General features: G+C 35.1%; 1 protein-coding gene across 1 annotated transcript in view; it reads left to right on the top strand.

Annotated features, from left to right (window-relative positions):
* Positions 1–17,793, top strand: part of MARCHF7 (membrane associated ring-CH-type finger 7) — a 48,513-nt gene that overhangs the window by 15,766 nt on the left and 14,954 nt on the right. Inside the window, exons 3-5 of the mRNA XM_082658124.1 lie at positions 10,201–10,396; positions 12,040–12,192; positions 13,808–14,912. Of these exons, the coding sequence (XP_082514250.1) occupies positions 10,201–10,396; positions 12,040–12,192; positions 13,808–14,912 (1,454 nt within the window). The remainder of the gene's footprint in view (positions 1–10,200; positions 10,397–12,039; positions 12,193–13,807; positions 14,913–17,793) is intronic.

Below are 17,793 nucleotides of genomic sequence, written 5' to 3'. Positions count from 1 at the left end.
TTTGATTTAGGAACTGAAATTCCTGTGTTCTTGAGGAAAGTACTTTTCTGTTTCCTCTTCTGTGAAATGGTGATAATGGTAATTTTCTCACATAGTTACTGTTAAAATTAATTGGAAGAAATAATACATGTAAAGCACTTAGAACAGCAGTGCCTGGACCCTAGTAAGAGTTCAGATGTTACAGGTTATAATTATCATTGTGACTGCTGTTGTTATCATTTCCTGACTTTGCATTGGTTTAAAGAGATAATTAATATCCTTAGGGGATAGTATAATATGTTATCAGAATATTTAAATTATATATCACACATTTAGTTTTATTTAATATTCTTAAGATTATTCAGCAAGATGTGTACTTAATGAATGAAAGAGACCTTTGAATATCAAAGGGAACTTTTTTGGTTAATTGCTGATATTTTCTGACTCAAAACCATCTGGGACACAACACTCTTCCTCCCCCCATTTTTTAAAATTTATTTATTTATTTATTGGCTGCGTTGGGTCTTCGTTGCTGTGCGCGGGCTTTCTCTAATTGCGGCCAGTGGGGGCTACTCTTTGTTGAGGTATGCGGGCTTCTCATTGTGGTGGCTTCTCTTTGTTGTGGAGCACAGGCTGTAGGTACGCGGGCTGCAGTAGTTGTGGCACGTGGGCTCAGTAGTTGTGGCTTGCAGGCTCTAGAGCGCAGCCTCAGTAGTTGTGGCACACAGGCTTAGTTGCTCTGTGGCATATGGGATCTTCCCGGACCAGGGATTGAACCCTTGTCTCCTGCATTGGCAGGTGGATTCGTAACTACTGTGCCACCAGGGAAGTCCCTCCCCTTCTTTATTATACTTAGTGAACCTTGAGAAAGGAGGGTCAGAACAGGGCATAGTAGTTCAATCTCATTTACATTATGGATCAGATGATAAGAAAACACCTTATTTATACAGTGCTTGACATTTTGCAGCAAATTTTTAATTTTTAATCTTAGTTAAATAGGACAGATGCTTGTGTCATTTCATAAATAAAGATCTGAAATCTGGAAAGATAAGTGGTTTCTCCCAGTTCCAGGATTAGTATACAGTGTGCCTGAGCTGAAGAATCTAAGACTTCTGGATAGCATTGTGTCTTTGGCAAATGTAGGTTCTAAGTTCCAAACAATTGATTTTCTAAATGTCTTTTGGTTCTTGGCCATTTGTAAGCTGGGCTGCCTCTGCTGTTAATCTTGCTGATATTTCTGTTACTCTATCTTTAAATTTTTGTTATAATTTGAATGGTAGAAAACTGTGATCACCTTAATCTCTTTGGTAACAGTAAATAGAATTTTAGATATTTTTGGAAAGAAAATTTATGTAATTCATATTGTTAAAAGTGAAAATTTGGGAGTATTCTGTGAATATGTAATTATTTTTGTTACTTTTATATATTTTTCTGTAACTTAATTTAAGCAACCCCTAATCCCACTTCTTGCTTTGTGGAGAGATTGATTACTTTTAATATGAAATAATAAAATAGGCTTTTTATGGAGGTTCTAGGTGTTGTTTTATTTTATTTTATTTTATTTATTTATTTTTTTGCGGTACGCGGACCTCTCACTGTTGTGGCCCCTCCCGGTGCGGAGCACAGGCTCCGGATGCGCAGGCCCAGCGGCCATGGCTCATGGGCCCAGCCACTCCACGGCACGCAGGATTCTCCCAGACTGGGGCACGAACCCGTGTCCCCTGCATCAGCAGGTGGACTCCCACTACTGCACCACCAGGCAAGCCCTCTAGGTGTTTTTTACAGTTTTTTACATCTTTTTCTAGTTTGTATATTAAGTTACAGAACTCAGTACTATTGCATATTTTGCAAAGTATATATTTTCAAGAATTAAAATAACCAATGGTCATTAACCTTTTTTCTGCTCATTTTGGTTTGTTTATCTGCTACAAAGGTAGTTTCCAGGGAAATACATACATATATACATACACACACACACACACGCACACACAATTGGACAAGAAAATGAAAATAGTTTTAATTGCAATCAGGAAAATACAAATAAAATATTGAGAGTGAGTTAAGGTTGGTTATAACATTGGTATGCATTTGTAAGCCCTTGGCAGTATTCTAAAGTTAAACTTCGGCCCTTGTGTGGGTGGCAGGAGATCACAGGGAAACACAACCAGGTCTATAAGATGTTTTGTTCATAAGGAAAAGGAAGCAGTGCTTGGCAGTTTAGTCTGAAAGCGGGGACAGTGAATGATATAGAAGACAGTGTCTTCAGGGCAGTATTCATACTATAAGTATATACCTAGTTTAGTGAAACTATTTCTTGGTAAACAGTATATGCAAAGGACATGATGTCAAACTACAGGTCAGTGAAAACAGTTCTGTAAAGGGACAACAGAGTGATCTAAATATTAACATTCTTGTAGTCTGTCTTGATCCAGATATTAATACTAGGATATTTTGAGGGATAAATGAACTCCTAGTCATTCCATTTTGTGTAAACATAAGGTTTCTTACCTAGATTTCTCATAAAGTTGGGCATCATGAATCCATACATTCTTAAGATCAGCTGTCTTTTTTGTGATAATTGAGAAGACTGCTCATTCTGAATAGAAACTAGAATGTAAGACTTCTGCATTAGCCTGGATATGGATACTCTCCAGCATGTGAATATTTAAAATAAAGAAGAGGTCAAAGTTTTAAGTTGTTGCTTATGGTCTGGAAAATTTTTAAGCAGGAATTGTCAGTCATCACAGTCAAGGCATTGATTCATGGAAATGAGGAGACAAGGAAGAGCATTTTATTCTGGACTTGCTTCCATTACTGTGTGTTATATGATTTCTCTTGATTAAGCGTTGTCCAGTGGATAACATTGGTTGCATTTGCAGCAATTGTTAAGATTATTTTTTTTAATAATAGCTTTATCAAGATATAAATCATATAACATATGACTTGCCCATTTAAAGTGTACAATTCAGTGATTTTTAGTATATTCACAGAATTGTGCAAACCATTGCCATAGTCAACTTCAGAATCTTTCATTACCTCAAGAGAATATCCCAGATCTTTTAGCTGTCACTAAACTGTCTCCCTCCTCTCCCCCTGAGCAATAAGCAGCCATTAATCTACTTTCTGTCTCTGTAGATTTCCTTATTTGGAACTTTCACATACATGAGTAGAAACATTCTGTATGGTCTTTTATTACTAGCTTGTCTTACATAGCATGTTTGTTTAAAGTTCATCTACATGATGATAGCAGTATCCGTATTTCATTTCTTTTTATGGATGAATAATATTCTATTGTATGGATGTACTACATTTTGTTAATTCATTCAACCACTGATGGACATTTGGGATGTTTTCACCTTTTGGCTATTATGAATAATGCTGCTGTAAGCATTCATGTGCAAGTCTCTCTGTGGACTAATGTTTTCAGTTATCTTGGGTATATACCTAAGAGTAGATTTGCTGAATCATACATACAATAACTCTGTGTTCAGTTTTTTGAGGAACTGCTACACTGTTTTCCAAACCCGTTGGGCCATTTTATATTCCCACAGAAGTTATACATGAAAGTTCTGATCTCTTCATCCTTTTCTGTACTTATCTTACATTTTGATTCTGGCCATCCTGTCGTGGGTGTGAAGTGTAGTGTCTTGTAGTTTTGATTTGGATTTCCTTGGTGACTCAGGATGTTGAGCATTTTTTCATGTGCTGATTAGCTATTTTTATATTTTTGGAGAAATGTCTATTCAGATCTTTTGCTCATTTTTAAATCAGTTTATTTGTCATTTTATTATTGAATTGTAAGAGTTTTTAGTTTCAAATTCAAATTCTACTTTTTCATTGCTGATATATAGTAAAACAATTGACTTTTGTATATTAACCTTGTATCCTGAAACCTTTCTATAATTATTAGTTAGTTCCAGGAGTTTTTCTTTCAGATTTTCTGTATAATCATGTCATCTGCAAGTAAGGTCTTTCTTCCCAATCTGTATACCTTTTACTTTATTTTCTTGCCTTATTGCATTAGCTAGAACTTCCAGTACAGTGTTGAAAAAAAGAGTGGTGAAGTGAAAATAACAAAGATCAGAACATAAATAAATGAAATAGAGACTAAAAAGACAAAAGGATAAGTGTAATAAGAGATGGCTTTTTGAAAAGATAAACAAAATAGACATATCTTTAGCTAGACTCACCAAGAAAAAAAAAGACTCAAATAAATAAAACCAAAAATGAAAGAGGAGATGTTACAAATGATACCACAAAAATAAAAAGTAGCATAAGGGACTACTATGAACAGTTATACACCAAAAGATTGGACAACCTTTAAGAAATGGATAAATTCCCAGAAACACAAAACCTATGAAGATTGAATCATGAAGAATTAGGAAATCTGAGCAGACCAGTAATGAGTAAGGAGATTTAATTAGTAATCAAAAGCCTCCCAACAACGAAAGTCTGGGATCAGAACACTTATTAATTCTACCAAACATTTAAAGAAGAATTAATACCAATCTTTCTCAAACTCTTCCAAAAAATAGAAGAGGGGTAACACTCCTTAACTCATTTTATGAGGCCAGCATTACCCTGATATCAACACTAGCCAAGGACACTACAAGAGAAGAAAATTAAAGGCTAGTATCCATGATGAACATAAATGCAAAACTCCTCTACAGAATATTAGCAAACTGAATTCAGCAATAATTTAAAAGGATCGTATACCATGGTCAAGGGAGATTTTATCCCTGGCTTGCAAGAATGATGGTTCAACATCTGCGTATTAATTAACATGGTACACTACATTAACTAAATGAAGGCTAAAAATCATATCATCTCAAATAGATGCAGAAAAAGCATTGAACAAAATTCAGCATTCATTTATGATAAAAACTCAACAAAATGGGTGTCAAGGGAACATACCTCATTGTAATAAAGGCCATATATGACAAGCCCAGAGCTAACATCATACTAACTGGAGAAATGTGGAAAACTTTTCCTCTGAGATCAGGAGCAAGATGAGATAAGGATGCCCACTCTTGCCACTTTTATTCAGTATAGTATTGGAAGTCCTAGCCAGGGCAATCAGATAAGGAAAAGGAATAAAAGGAATCCAAATTGGAAAGGAGGAAGTAAAACTATCAGTATTTGCAGATGATATGATACTATATATAGAAAAATCTAAAGGTCCCATCAAAAAACAACTAATAAATGAATTTGGTGAAGCTGCAAGATATAAAATCAATACACAAAAATCTATTGTGTCAGAGAAATTAAGAAAACAATCCAATTTACAGTTGCATCAAAAAGAATAAAATACCTAGGAATAAATTTAGCCAAGGAAGTAAAAGACCTCTACACTGAAAGCTATAAGACATTGATGAAAGAAATCGAAGAAGACACAAATAAGTGGAAAGATATTCCATGCTCATGGATTGGAAGAATTAATATTCTTAAAATATCTGTACTACCCAAAGCAGAGTATAGAATGGGTGAAGGTGGTCAAAAGGTACAAACTTCCAGTTATAAAATAAATCATGGGGATGTAGTGTACAGAATGGTGACTGTAATTAATAATACTGTATTGTGTATTTGAAAGTTGCTAAGAGAGTAGATATTAAAAGTTCTCATCACAAGGAAAAAATTATACTATGTAGTGGGGAATGTTAAGTAGAATTATTGTGGTGGTCATTATATATGTGTGTCTATATAATTACCTTGTGCACTAGAAACTGATATAATGTTATCTATCAATATATGTCAGTTTTTAAAAAAAATGAGAAAGGACATCCTTGCCTTGTACCTGATCTTGGTGTGAAGGCTTTTGAGTTTCTCTCCATTAAATATAATGTTAACTGTGCATTCTTTGCATTCTTTATCAAGTTGAGGAAGCTACCCTCTATTTCTAGTTTGCTGAGAGTTTTTAATCATAAAGGGGTATTGGATTTTGTACTTTTTTGGATTCAGTTTGCTAATTTTTTTTTTCTTGCTGCATCACACGGCTTGCAGGATCTTAGTACCCTGACCAGGGATTAAACCCAGGCCACAGCAGTGAAAGCACCAGGTCCTAACCACTATACTGTCAGGGACTTCCCGATTTGCTCATATTTTGTTCAGGATTTTTGCAGCTGTGTTCATGAGAGAGAATGCTCTATAGATTTCTTTCCTTATGTCTTTGTCTGGTTTTGGAATTAAGGTAGTGCTGGCCTCATCATATCATAGAATGAGTTAGGAAGTATTTTCTCTGCTGCTTTCCTCTGAAAGAGATTGTAGAGAATTAGTATAACTTCTTCCTTAAATGTTTGATTGAATTCTCCAGTGAACCCATGTGGGCTTGGTGTTTTCTGTTTTGAAAGCTTACTCTTGATTCTTAACTCTTTTATATATTCTAGTTACAAGTTCCTAATTAGGTATATGATTTACAAATATTTTCTCATTAAGATTCTTTTTTGCTGTACTGTTTTAAGGGCATTTGCATTGGGAATATTTTTTAGCCTTTTTTAGAAGTAATTATTTTCTGAATGCAAATACTGACTTATACAATACTAATGGTAAATAAATAATGATTTCATTGACTGTCCTTCCCGAAAACCTCTTGTTGGAAGGGCAACCTAAATAAGTATCATGAAGGTAAAAATAAGTAAATAAATAAAAAGAAAATTGGATGCCTGCTAGTAGTTACAGAATGTTTGTAAACTTCCCTTCCATCAAGTTTTCAAACTGTTTAATATGATTTCTCAGATACACAAAGTAGTATTCAGCTACTTTGGTTGGGCTAGACAGCCCCCTGCACATACCATACAATTTTCCTTTCTAATCACAGATAGCCTTTTGAGAGTAACCCATAAAAATTGTTTATTACAGGAGCCAAATCTGTTACTTATTTGGGGTAGAGACTGGAAATTTAGTGAAAATGAGAGAGAACTCCATGGAACTTGAATGGATATTTAATAATTCTATCCACTTCTTATTTTCATATGAATGTTCTTAGTCTGGAGGTAATGAATGCAAAAAGATTAATTGGACTTAACTAATTAAAAAACTAGTGAGTCAAGTAATACCATGAAGAGAGTGAAAAGACAACTTACAGAACGGGAGAAAATATTTGTAAATGATATGCTGTCTGACAAGGAACTTGTAACCAGACTATGTAAGGAACTCTTACATCTTAACAATAAAAAAAAACCCAGCTTAAAATGGGCGAAGGACCTGAATAGACATGTGTCCAAAGATGTACAAATGGCAAATGAACGCATAAATAGATGCTCAACATCAGCCATTAGGAAATGCAAATGTACACTATAATGAGACACCACTTCATACCCACTAGAATGGCTAAAATAAAATTAAAAAGTGAGACAATAACAAGAGTTGACAAGGTTGTGGAGAAATTTGGACCCTCATAAATTGCTTGTGGGGTTTTAAACTGGTACAGCCACTTTGGAAAACAGTTTATTAATTATTCTAAAAGTCAAACTTCGAGGTATTATATGACCCATTAGTTACACCCAAGAAAATTAGAAACATGTCTACGCAGAACTTGAACACAGACGTTCATAGTAGCATTATTCATAACAGCTAAGAAGTGCAAACAACCCCAAAAGTACTTTTTTAAGCATCTGGTGTCTGCAAGGCAGTATACTTAAGTATACTTTGGAGACAGACTCTTCCTGATTTCGTTTGGCCACCAGTAGTTTTAGATAGCAAAAGAGATAAGATAGTGTATAAATGAACCCCATCCTTTATTTAATTGTTAAAAGAATTCAGAGGGGGAAAAAAGCTAATTGCTTCAGACTGAGAATATTTGAACAGTGGACAAAATTGAATTGGTAGGAACCAGGGAAAAGTTTGACTTTGAATTTAAGCCAGCAGAAAAATTGGTCAGACTTTATTTCTCCTCTCCTATACTGAGTATTTTTGTCTCTGGGATGACATATAGGCTACCTTTTAGAGTTGTGAGTCATGAAAATTGCCGAACAGTGAGTGTGTCTTTATCTCACCAGTGGCCAGTGCCAGAAAACTGTGGAGTGACTTTATAGACTTTTTGTTCATTTCTCACGTTGTCTCTAAATTTGATGAATTTTTATCTTTTATAATGGCTCTCTATTCCCATTACTTTCGTCCCAACGAACGAAAGTAATGGGAATTACTAGCATTTCTGGCTAGTCCAGTGACTTCCTGATTTGCCCACTTTTTGTCCATACCACTCTTTTAACCTTCCACAATGCTCTAAAGATCTTTGTAAGTAGTTGATCTGATGGTATTACCTCCTTCAGTAGCTCCTAAAGTCTTATTTGTGGAGGTGCTATTCAATAACAATTTGTCCAGTCCATGCAAAATGAGAAAAATAAGGACAAGTTAGGAATTTTGTACAAGTAAAATTTATTCACCTTACAAGTCTGTTTTATTCTGTTATGTTCTTGTTTTAGGAGCATATAAAATGCCCTTTTTAAAAAATTGGGGAATGGGGTTAGGTGGTATTCGCTATTTTCGTTTTCCTTACCTGTCAAAAGTGACAGTTCTTCCTAAATTTTAAATCAAACCAGTTTTTTTAATTTTTGGTCTTTGATATTCAAAGGTCTTAGAACCACTGGCCTGCAGGATTAAGTCCCTGATACCTTGACAATGGCACATAAAATGATTTCATTTTGAAATATCTCATGAATTTCGTCTCATGTGCTATTCCAGTTCATTGATTGGGGGCTCTGTGGACAGCTTGGTGGGAAAGGCTTGTGAGACCAAGTTTGTGCTAAGCTGAGTTCTACGTTTAATTAGCAAAATATTGAATGGGCAAGGGATGGATGAAATCCTGATATGCCCATTCCTACTTTTTCAGCTTTGCATCTTCTGCTTTTCCATGTATGTGCACAGTTTATTCTGTAGAGTTACCATGGACTAATACAGTTCCCTGAATGCATGCAGTATGCTTCTCATAATTAAAAGATAATCGGAGATCAAGTAAGTAGTGATGCCTTAGAAGAATTCCCATGGCAGAATAGTTGAGACATCTTTTTATCTTTTTGTGTTGTCTGTCTATAATCTCCTTCCTCATTTGCCTACTCAGTGAACTCCACCTATGGAGTTCATAGTTAATCATCTATGAATTCTCCCCTGCTTTCCTCAGACATAGTTTTTTTTTTTTCTGTAAAACTTTCAACATATCTCCTATTACAGTACTTACTTACATTATACCTATTTATTTATCTGTACTCTAAAACTCTTTGATGGAGCACATTATTTGGGCTCTTATGTTTATAATACTAGGTTAATATAGACTGAATTTATGGCCCATGATAACATTCCATTTTTAACTTTTCTTTTGTCAAGAAATGTAACACTTTAAAGAATGTTGTTTCATTTTAATATTCTTCAATAAAATGAACTACTTACCATCTACTTACATGTTAAAATGGTTTATAAATGTCTTTTTTCCTTTATTTCCTAGAATAAGTTATTTCCTAGAAATAACTTTTACGTTAGTGGTAAGTGTCTTCAAGCAATTCAGAGATTATGCGTCAAATTCGTCCTTCTTGGTCTCTTTCTGTGTTTGCGTGTGTGTGTGTGTGTGTGTGTGTGTACATTGTAACTTCTGTGTTATTTCATGTTGTACATATAATTATATGTTTAAAGAAAAAACCTTGAGCTTAGAGTTTTACAGTATGTAGTTTTAGCTGTTTCTTCCTTCACTGATGAAGAAATTCCGTATATTAGGATTTTTTTTTAGTACCATTTATAGTGTTTTACTGTATTCCTGAGATGGACATAAGATCCAGATACATTTTATATTAGTTGAAAATCTTATTTTTATAGTGGAGTATTCACAGTCACTTTCTGTATTGGTGCCTTTCTTAGTGTTCTGTTTATCTAAGAAGAGGAAACAAGGTTCCTCAAAAGGTTAATATTAAACTAGGAGAACAAAATGATTACATATAAAGTTTTTACTCTTCAGTGTTTCCTAGACTAGTGTTTATATTCAGTTACATAGAAGACATAATCTAAATCAGATTGGTTACCTAGCAAAGTACAATTAAAGTATAAAGTAAAGGGACAAGTTAGAAGGGAACAAAGACTATGAAAAACCTACATGGTAGAAAAATTTGTGTCTGTGAGGAATGAATGGTCCTTGGGAATTTATTAGAGCACTGTAGATTAAATGTAATATTTAAATTTAATATTTAAAAATTGCAAGTGTTTTATTGTTCCTTTAAAAAACTTTTTTTTAACTTACAGTCTACATCAGCATCAGCATCTGCATTACCATTTCAGTCTGCATGGTATAGTGAGTCTGAGATAACTCAGGGAGCACGTTCAAGATCGCAAAACCAGCAACGGGATCATGATTCAAAAAGACCTAAACTTTCCTGTACAAACTGTACATCTACCTCAGCTGGGAGAAGTGTTGGACATGGTTTAAATGCAGCATCAGGTAATAATTAAATTTGTATAAATATAAATCACTGTGTATGTATTTTGGACAAAAGCCCTTTTCCCAAGATGTAGTGTACTAATAAGCAAGTAGATTGCACATAAGACTGGGTCAGAAATAGAGCGGAGGTTCCAAAATCTTAACTAAGTTAGAACTGAAATTAACTCTTCATCTTGGATTTTTGTTCTAAATTTGGTACAGATATCTTACACAAACAGGATATTAGCAGATTTTAATTAATTTGAATAGCTGATACATATGGTAATAAAATTAGTAAAAGTGACATGTATTTTGCTGGTTACTATAGGAGGTAAATTTTTAAATTGTTAATAAGAAAGCCAGATTTACTGATACATGTTTCCTTAGCATATTTTTTGTAAATAATGAACATTGTGCTATATAACACATATTTTCAGAAAATGTAGAAATTCTTTAGTTAAACAGAAAACAGTTGGCGATATTCTAGTGGGAGTTCTATACAAGGAATTAGAAAGCTATGGTTCTAGTCCTCTAACTATGTGACATTGGACAAGTCACTTTACCACTCTGGTATGAAAGACTTATGCTTAAAGTTCCATGCTTAGTATCTTGTACTCACAGATACTAAGATACAGGCACACATTTGTTGCACAAATTGGAAAGATCTTTTGTTGAGAGGTACTTCCTCACTTATACTTCTCTTCAAATGAAACACTAGCCAATGCCTGAAATAGTTTTAAGGTAAGATAAAACTTGTGATGACACAGTTGGAGAATAATATTCTTGAAATGCATATGTACTACTAATTGAATTAGTGTAAGCGATTCCTTTCTATTTCGATAGGCAGGACCGCCATGGGAAAGGCACTGCCCATCTGAAGAATTTTAAGAGTAGTGTGATGGGTAAGAGCAGACTGACCTTAACTTTGTAGACAAATACCATTGTGTAGAGATACTTTTGTTCTCCTCTGGTCTGTGAAGGCATAGCATTAACCCTGGGCTGTTTCCCTTAACGAAGGGAAATTATTAAGGCTGTTAGGACTAGAAGAGGAAGACCCAGAATTTCAAGGTAAATGGTGAGGGGGGAAAGTTTTGAGACTTAGTTTTTAATTTCTTTTTAAATGAAATCATATCTAACAAAGTTTAGATTATAATTGCAACGATACATTACTTCTTAGCATAAGAATGAACCAAATATGGTGGCAATAATAGTTCTGACAAAATAGTATTATAACCTACCGTATAAACCTCTTTCATTTCAAGATGGCTTTGATTTTGATTTTGGCTGTTCTCCGACATCACTTTGATCAACTTTTCATGAAATTCTGCATCTTTGGCAAGCTTTATATTTTTGTTCTGTAATCATTTTACGTCATGTTTATATATCGTACGGTCAGATGTTCTAGAGAGTGAGACATTGACACCCTAGATGGGGGTAGATTATAGTATTAGAGAAGGATGTGTTTGAGTAGGAGATAATTTTATAAGTGATTATTTCACTAGTGAATAATTTATGTTTTGCTCAGTTTTGCTTTTGATTGCAACTGTGTAACTGGAGATTCCTGTAATAAACCATAATTACCTCTCTGTGTAATACTGAAGATCTGTTGTCATCAGAAACCTTGAAAGCTTTCTCTGAATTAAGACTTCTTCAATTATTTTAAGATTCTTCTTGGAGGCATAGTCAAGTTCCCAGATCGTCATCAGTGGTACTTGGATCATTTGGAACTGACTTAATGAGAGAGAGGAGAGCAGATTCCTCCATTAGTAATCTTATGGATTATAGTCACCGAAGTGGTGATTTCACAACTTCATCATGTATGTATAAACTATATTGTTATGCATAATTTATCTAATAATGTTACATTTTTGTCTTTGTATGTCGTTAAAATCACAGTACAAAGGAACAAATGAAGTGAATATTATAAATATTTAGAATACAGGATAGCTTGATATGTTTTCAACCTTATTTGTCATTTTACTTTTAAAAATGTAAATATAAAATATTTAGATATACATGAGTATCCAGATTCTGTCTGCCTATAATTTTTTCACTCTTAAGAATGTATGTTTTACATATACTTGATAATTCTTGTATACTACAATATAATTTGCCTTGTGAATTAACTAAAACTTGAAATCATCATTTTAAGACATAATTTAGAATTCCTTTAGTTTAACATGAATTTGTCTTTATTTTCATTTAGTTGGAATAAAGACCCACACTGTTTCTGTCAGTGTACATAAGCCAAAACTTTAAAAAAAATAGAAGTCCAATGCACTGTCCATTGTGCGACAGAGCCACCTTAAAAAAAATAAATGCCATAAAACAATAATACTAAATAACTGAAGATAAAAGGTGCTAATTGAAGTTGAGAAATATAGCAGACAGAAGTGGAATTTGATTTACAGAGAAGAAAATACATTTCTATTTAAAGATTTAACTAGATTATTTTAAATAATCTGTTGGGGCAGGCCGTTGCTTTATTTAAGACAAATGAAAGCATCTTTTCATTTGCTTGGCTTTGGGTGGAGGAGCTTTAGTAGACAGTGTCGGTAGCTTCTCGGTTTGGGGCATAAAAATGTACAGAATAGAATTGATTTGGTCCCTAACAGTTAATCCTTCCATGAGGCACCATGTATTAGCACAGTAGCAATCTAGCTGTTAAACTAGATGTATGGATGAATATTCTTTATGAAGGAATGCTTTGGTATTTCTCTTTCCATTTGATGATTAGAACCATCAGTAGTGTACTATTAAAATCGCAGATGCCAGGGCTCTCTTCTGACTCAGTATTGGAAAAAAAAAAAAAAAAAGCATAGTTATGTCTGATGAGTAACCGGGTGTAAGAGTCACTGCTGTTAACTTGAAAGAAAAGATAAAACATTGGAGAAATTTTGAACTGTTAGCATGGTTTGCTGTAAAATTATAAGGGTGATAGTATTTATGTGAAATAACTTTTGTTCTTGTTCCAGAGTAAGAAAAATCTCCAAAACACTCTATTATTATTTTGCTTTTACTTGGTATGAGTCATTTACCTTGAATTTGTTTGCGCATTTAAAATCCCTTATCCATTTAGATGTTAGATATTCTTCTACCATATCAATTTCTGATTAATAAATTCAACTGTTTTAACTTCATCAAGTTGGTAGATTGATGTTTGCCTCTCATAAGCTATAATACATTTCTTTTTTAAAAAATTTGTAATGCTGACTTTATACAGCAGTATTGGATTTTACCAAAGGTATAGAAAGATAAATAAATATGTTTATTTTTTCTGTAATAATAGTTAAGCTGTGTAGTTATAATATGCCAGTATTCAGTTTGAATCCAGTGTTTAATTTTGGCAGTGATTAGTTGTTAATAGACACAACCTTAATAATGCACAAATTTTTCATGTAATTGACTACCTTTCCTTTCTTTCAAAAATAGATGTTCAAGACAGAGTTCCTTCTTCATATTCACAAGGAGCAAGACCAAAAGAGAACTCTTTGAGCACTTTACAATTGAATACATCATCTACAAATCACCAAATGCCTTCTGAACATCAGACCATACCATGTTCTAGGGACTCTGGTAGAAATTCTTTAAGATCAAATTTTTCTCCAAGAGAATTAGAATCTCCCCAAAGCAGTATACAGCCTGGATTTTCTTATATTTCAAATAGAGGTGAAACCTCAACTATAGGCAGTTCAAATAGGGTTGGCTCATCTCCAAGATCATTTCAAGAATCTTCTGACAATGAAGGTAGGCGTACAACAAGGAGATTGCTGTCACGTATAGCTTCTAGTATGTCATCTACTTTTTTTTCACGAAGGTCTAGTCAGGATTCCTTGAATACAAGATCATTGAGTTCTGAGAATTCTTACATTTCTCCAAGAATCTTGACAGCTTCACAGTCTCGTAATGCAGCATCAGCTTCTGATGGTCCTGATAACAGGGCATCCGAAGCTTCTCAGGGATTTCGATTTCTTCGGCGAAGATGGGGTTTGTCATCTCTTAGCCAAAATCATAGCTCTGAGCCAGATTCCCAAAATTTTAACCAAGAATCTGAAGGTAGAAATACAGGACCATGGTTATCTTCCTCACTTAGAAATAGATGCACACCTTTGTTCTCTAGAAGGAGGCGAGAGGGACGAGATGAATCTTCAAGGATATCTACCTCTGATATACCATCTAGATCTCATCATATTTTTAGAAGAGAATCAAATGAAGTGGTTCACCTTGAAGCACAGAGTGATCCCCTTGGGGCTACTGCCAGCAGACCACAAGCATCTGCAGCACCAAGCAGTGCTGCTACGGGTGGCTCCATATCGGATTCGGCTCACAGTGGACGAAGTACAGGAATAACAGGGATCCTTCCTGGTTCCTTATTCCGATTTGCAGTGCCCCCGGCACTTGGAAGTAATTTGACCGACAATGTCATGATCACTGTAGATATTATTCCTTCAGGTTGGAGTTCATCTGATGGAAAAAATGATAAAACTAAAAGTGTACCCTCAAGAGACCCAGAAAGACTGCAAAAAATAAAAGAGAGGTAAGTTTGAATACCTATCTTAAGCCTGTGAAGAACAGATGAGAGAAAGAACTGTTTGTTTCTAAAATGGTTTCTCATAAGAGTGATGTCTGGGGCTTCGCTGGTGGCGCAGTGGTTGAGAGTCCGCCTGCTGATGCAGGGGACACGGGTTCGTGCCCCGGTCTGGGAAGATTCCACATGCCGCAGAGCGGCTGGGCCCGTGAGCCATGGCCACTGAGCCTGTGCGTCTGGAGCCTGTGCTCCGCAACGGGAGAGGCCACGGCAGTGAGGCCTGCGAACCCCCCGCCAAAAAAGAGTGATGTCTGAAATTTCTTGCCTTAAAATTTACATCCAGTAAGATGTTAGCGTCTTGCTCAGAGGTAAAATGGATAAGAATTAATACTGGTGGTGGGCACTGGGGGTGTAGATTGCATTGGGAAATAACTAAAGGTTATTTTTAACCAGCTTTGGCTACAGATACATATAGATATATGTATATATAAAATATACAAAATCTTAATATACAAATATACAAATCTTACATATACAAAATCTTAATCTCTTACCCTGTTTCTAGGTAGACTAGTGCTAAATGGGATTGGTAAAGCAGCCCAAGTCGTTGTGGATTATCAAGACAATGTTTCAGCCTTTATAATATCATTTATTGGGACTTGCCTGTTGGTCCAGTGGCCAAGGCTCTGCGCTCCCAATGCAGGGGGCCTGGGTTTGATCCCTGGTCAGGGAACTAGATCCCACATGCCACAGCTAAGAGTTTGCATGCCGCAACTAAAGATCCCACGTGCCACAACTAAGACCCAGTGCAGCAAAATAAATAAATAACAAAAGAAAAGATCATTTATTTACCATTTATTTGTATTTCTCACTTCAGATCTTTTTTGGAATAAGTTAAAATCGTTTCCACAAATTTTAAAATTTTGTTTTTAAGTCCAAATGTATACTGAATATTCTTTATATATTGTGACTATTTGACAGAGATAGCAGTTTAAATTCAGGACTTAGAATCTTTTTATTCATGTGAAATCTTTTGTAGAGTTTAGTTGCTTAAAAATCTTTGGGAAAGGGCTTCCCTGGTGGCGCAGTGGTTGAGGGTCCGCCTGCCGATGCAGGGGACATGGGTTCGTGCCCTGGTCCGGGAAGATCCCACATGCCGCGGAGCGGCTGGGCCCGTGAGCCATGGCCGCTGAGCCTTCGCGTCCGGAGCCTGTGCTCTGCAACGGGAGAGACCACAACAGTGAGAAGCCCGTGTACCGAAAAAAAAAAAAAAAGATTAAAGATCTGAGATTTTTCACTCCAACTTAATTATTTTGTCATGTAAGTGTAGTTACTTACTTTTTCCACCTATTAAAATTAGTTTTATGATAAAATGGGATAGGATAGTAGATGTAAAATATACTTGTAAGAAGAAAAGACTTACGTAAAGCTAAGGTCGTTGGGTGTTTTTGTTTTTTCTTGTTCATAAAGGCCCCATGTGATGGAATTTTGGGAGAGCATAGTTGTTATATCATTTTAGGGTCTTATGGTGTTTAACAGGAAATACATTCAAATCTTGCTCTGGGGAATAAAGGGAGCTTCGCATGCTTTCTGAGATACTGAACATTGACTAATATCTTCCCACTTTCCCTTATATAGGACAAATTGTTACCATGTGACTGTTCTCTTCTTTTAAAATTTGCGCTTTTTCCTTCCTTGTAGAAAGATTTACTCTGCCCTGGTAGTGTTAGCTTTAATGTTATTACAGGGGCTCCCTCTAATTGCAAGCTGTCTACTGAGTAATGTAGTAACTATTATATTTCTTGTGCTCAAAGTTAGATTAATTTGAGTGCAGTAGTGTAAGTAGGGCAAAAAATTAATTTAGTGATTTCCAAAGAGAAACTAAGTAAGCCATCACCACCCTGTCTGGTAAGATAGTTTAAAAAGCAGCATTTGTTGCTTATTTTGACAGAGTTTATATGTGTGTGTTCCTTTATTACATATTTTGCTTAAAAATGAGGATTATAAGATACTTTACAATTAAATGAATAAAAGTATAAAAAAATTGAGTCTCCCAAAGTAAAAACTTACCAACCAAAGAAAGTTATATCTAAAGGTAAAACATAAATGTTAATGCTTGAGGTTGTATCTCTGGTTAATCCTAGGCATGAAAGTCACCTAAAAGTACACCTGTTCCTCTTTCCACACATCTTTTGCTAAACTCATTTGGAACCCATATAATCCAGGTTATATTTCAGTAACAGTTTAGCATTCTGTATCATCAATTTACTGAGTACCTTTTTCATGTCAGCAGTAGACTAAGGCAATAGGGATTTTAATTTAAAAAACTACTTGTCTTACAGTGATCGTTTTGCATTTAAATTAAGCAGTACATGTTGGCCTGTGAAATAGAGGACATAGGTTAATGGAAACTGCTCCACACTTTAAAAGCCTACCCTTGTAGAAATAAGGATGATTTAATAACATCGCTGGGGTGGGGAAAATGAAAAATTTTTAAATCTCTTCTTTTGGTTTTTTTTATTATGATTTAATACAAAAAGCTTATCAGTTTAAACATATGTGGCTCTGCTAACATGTAAATTGAAAAACCACAAGTCAATATTTGTTTAATTCATCAAACTTGTCTTAAAAGTTTTGGGGGAACAGGGACTTCCCTGGTGGTCCAGTAGTTAAGACTGTGCTCCCTATGCAGGGGGCCCAGGTTCAATCCCATTGGGGAACTAGATCGCACATGGCACAACTAAAAGATCCCGCATGCTGCGACTAAGAGCCCACATGTCACAACTAAAAGATCCTGCAAGCTGCAACGAAGATCCCTCGTGCCACAACTAAGACCTGGTGCAGCCAAATAAATATTTAAAAAAAAAAAGTTTTGCAGGGACAAAAGTGA

Source organism: Grampus griseus (assembly GCF_964374135.1).
Source record: "Grampus griseus genome assembly, chromosome: 7".
Classification (NCBI taxonomy): Eukaryota; Metazoa; Chordata; class Mammalia; order Artiodactyla; family Delphinidae; genus Grampus; species Grampus griseus.
Note: the sequence above shows the minus strand (reverse complement) of the source record. Positions and strands in the feature narration are given on the sequence as shown.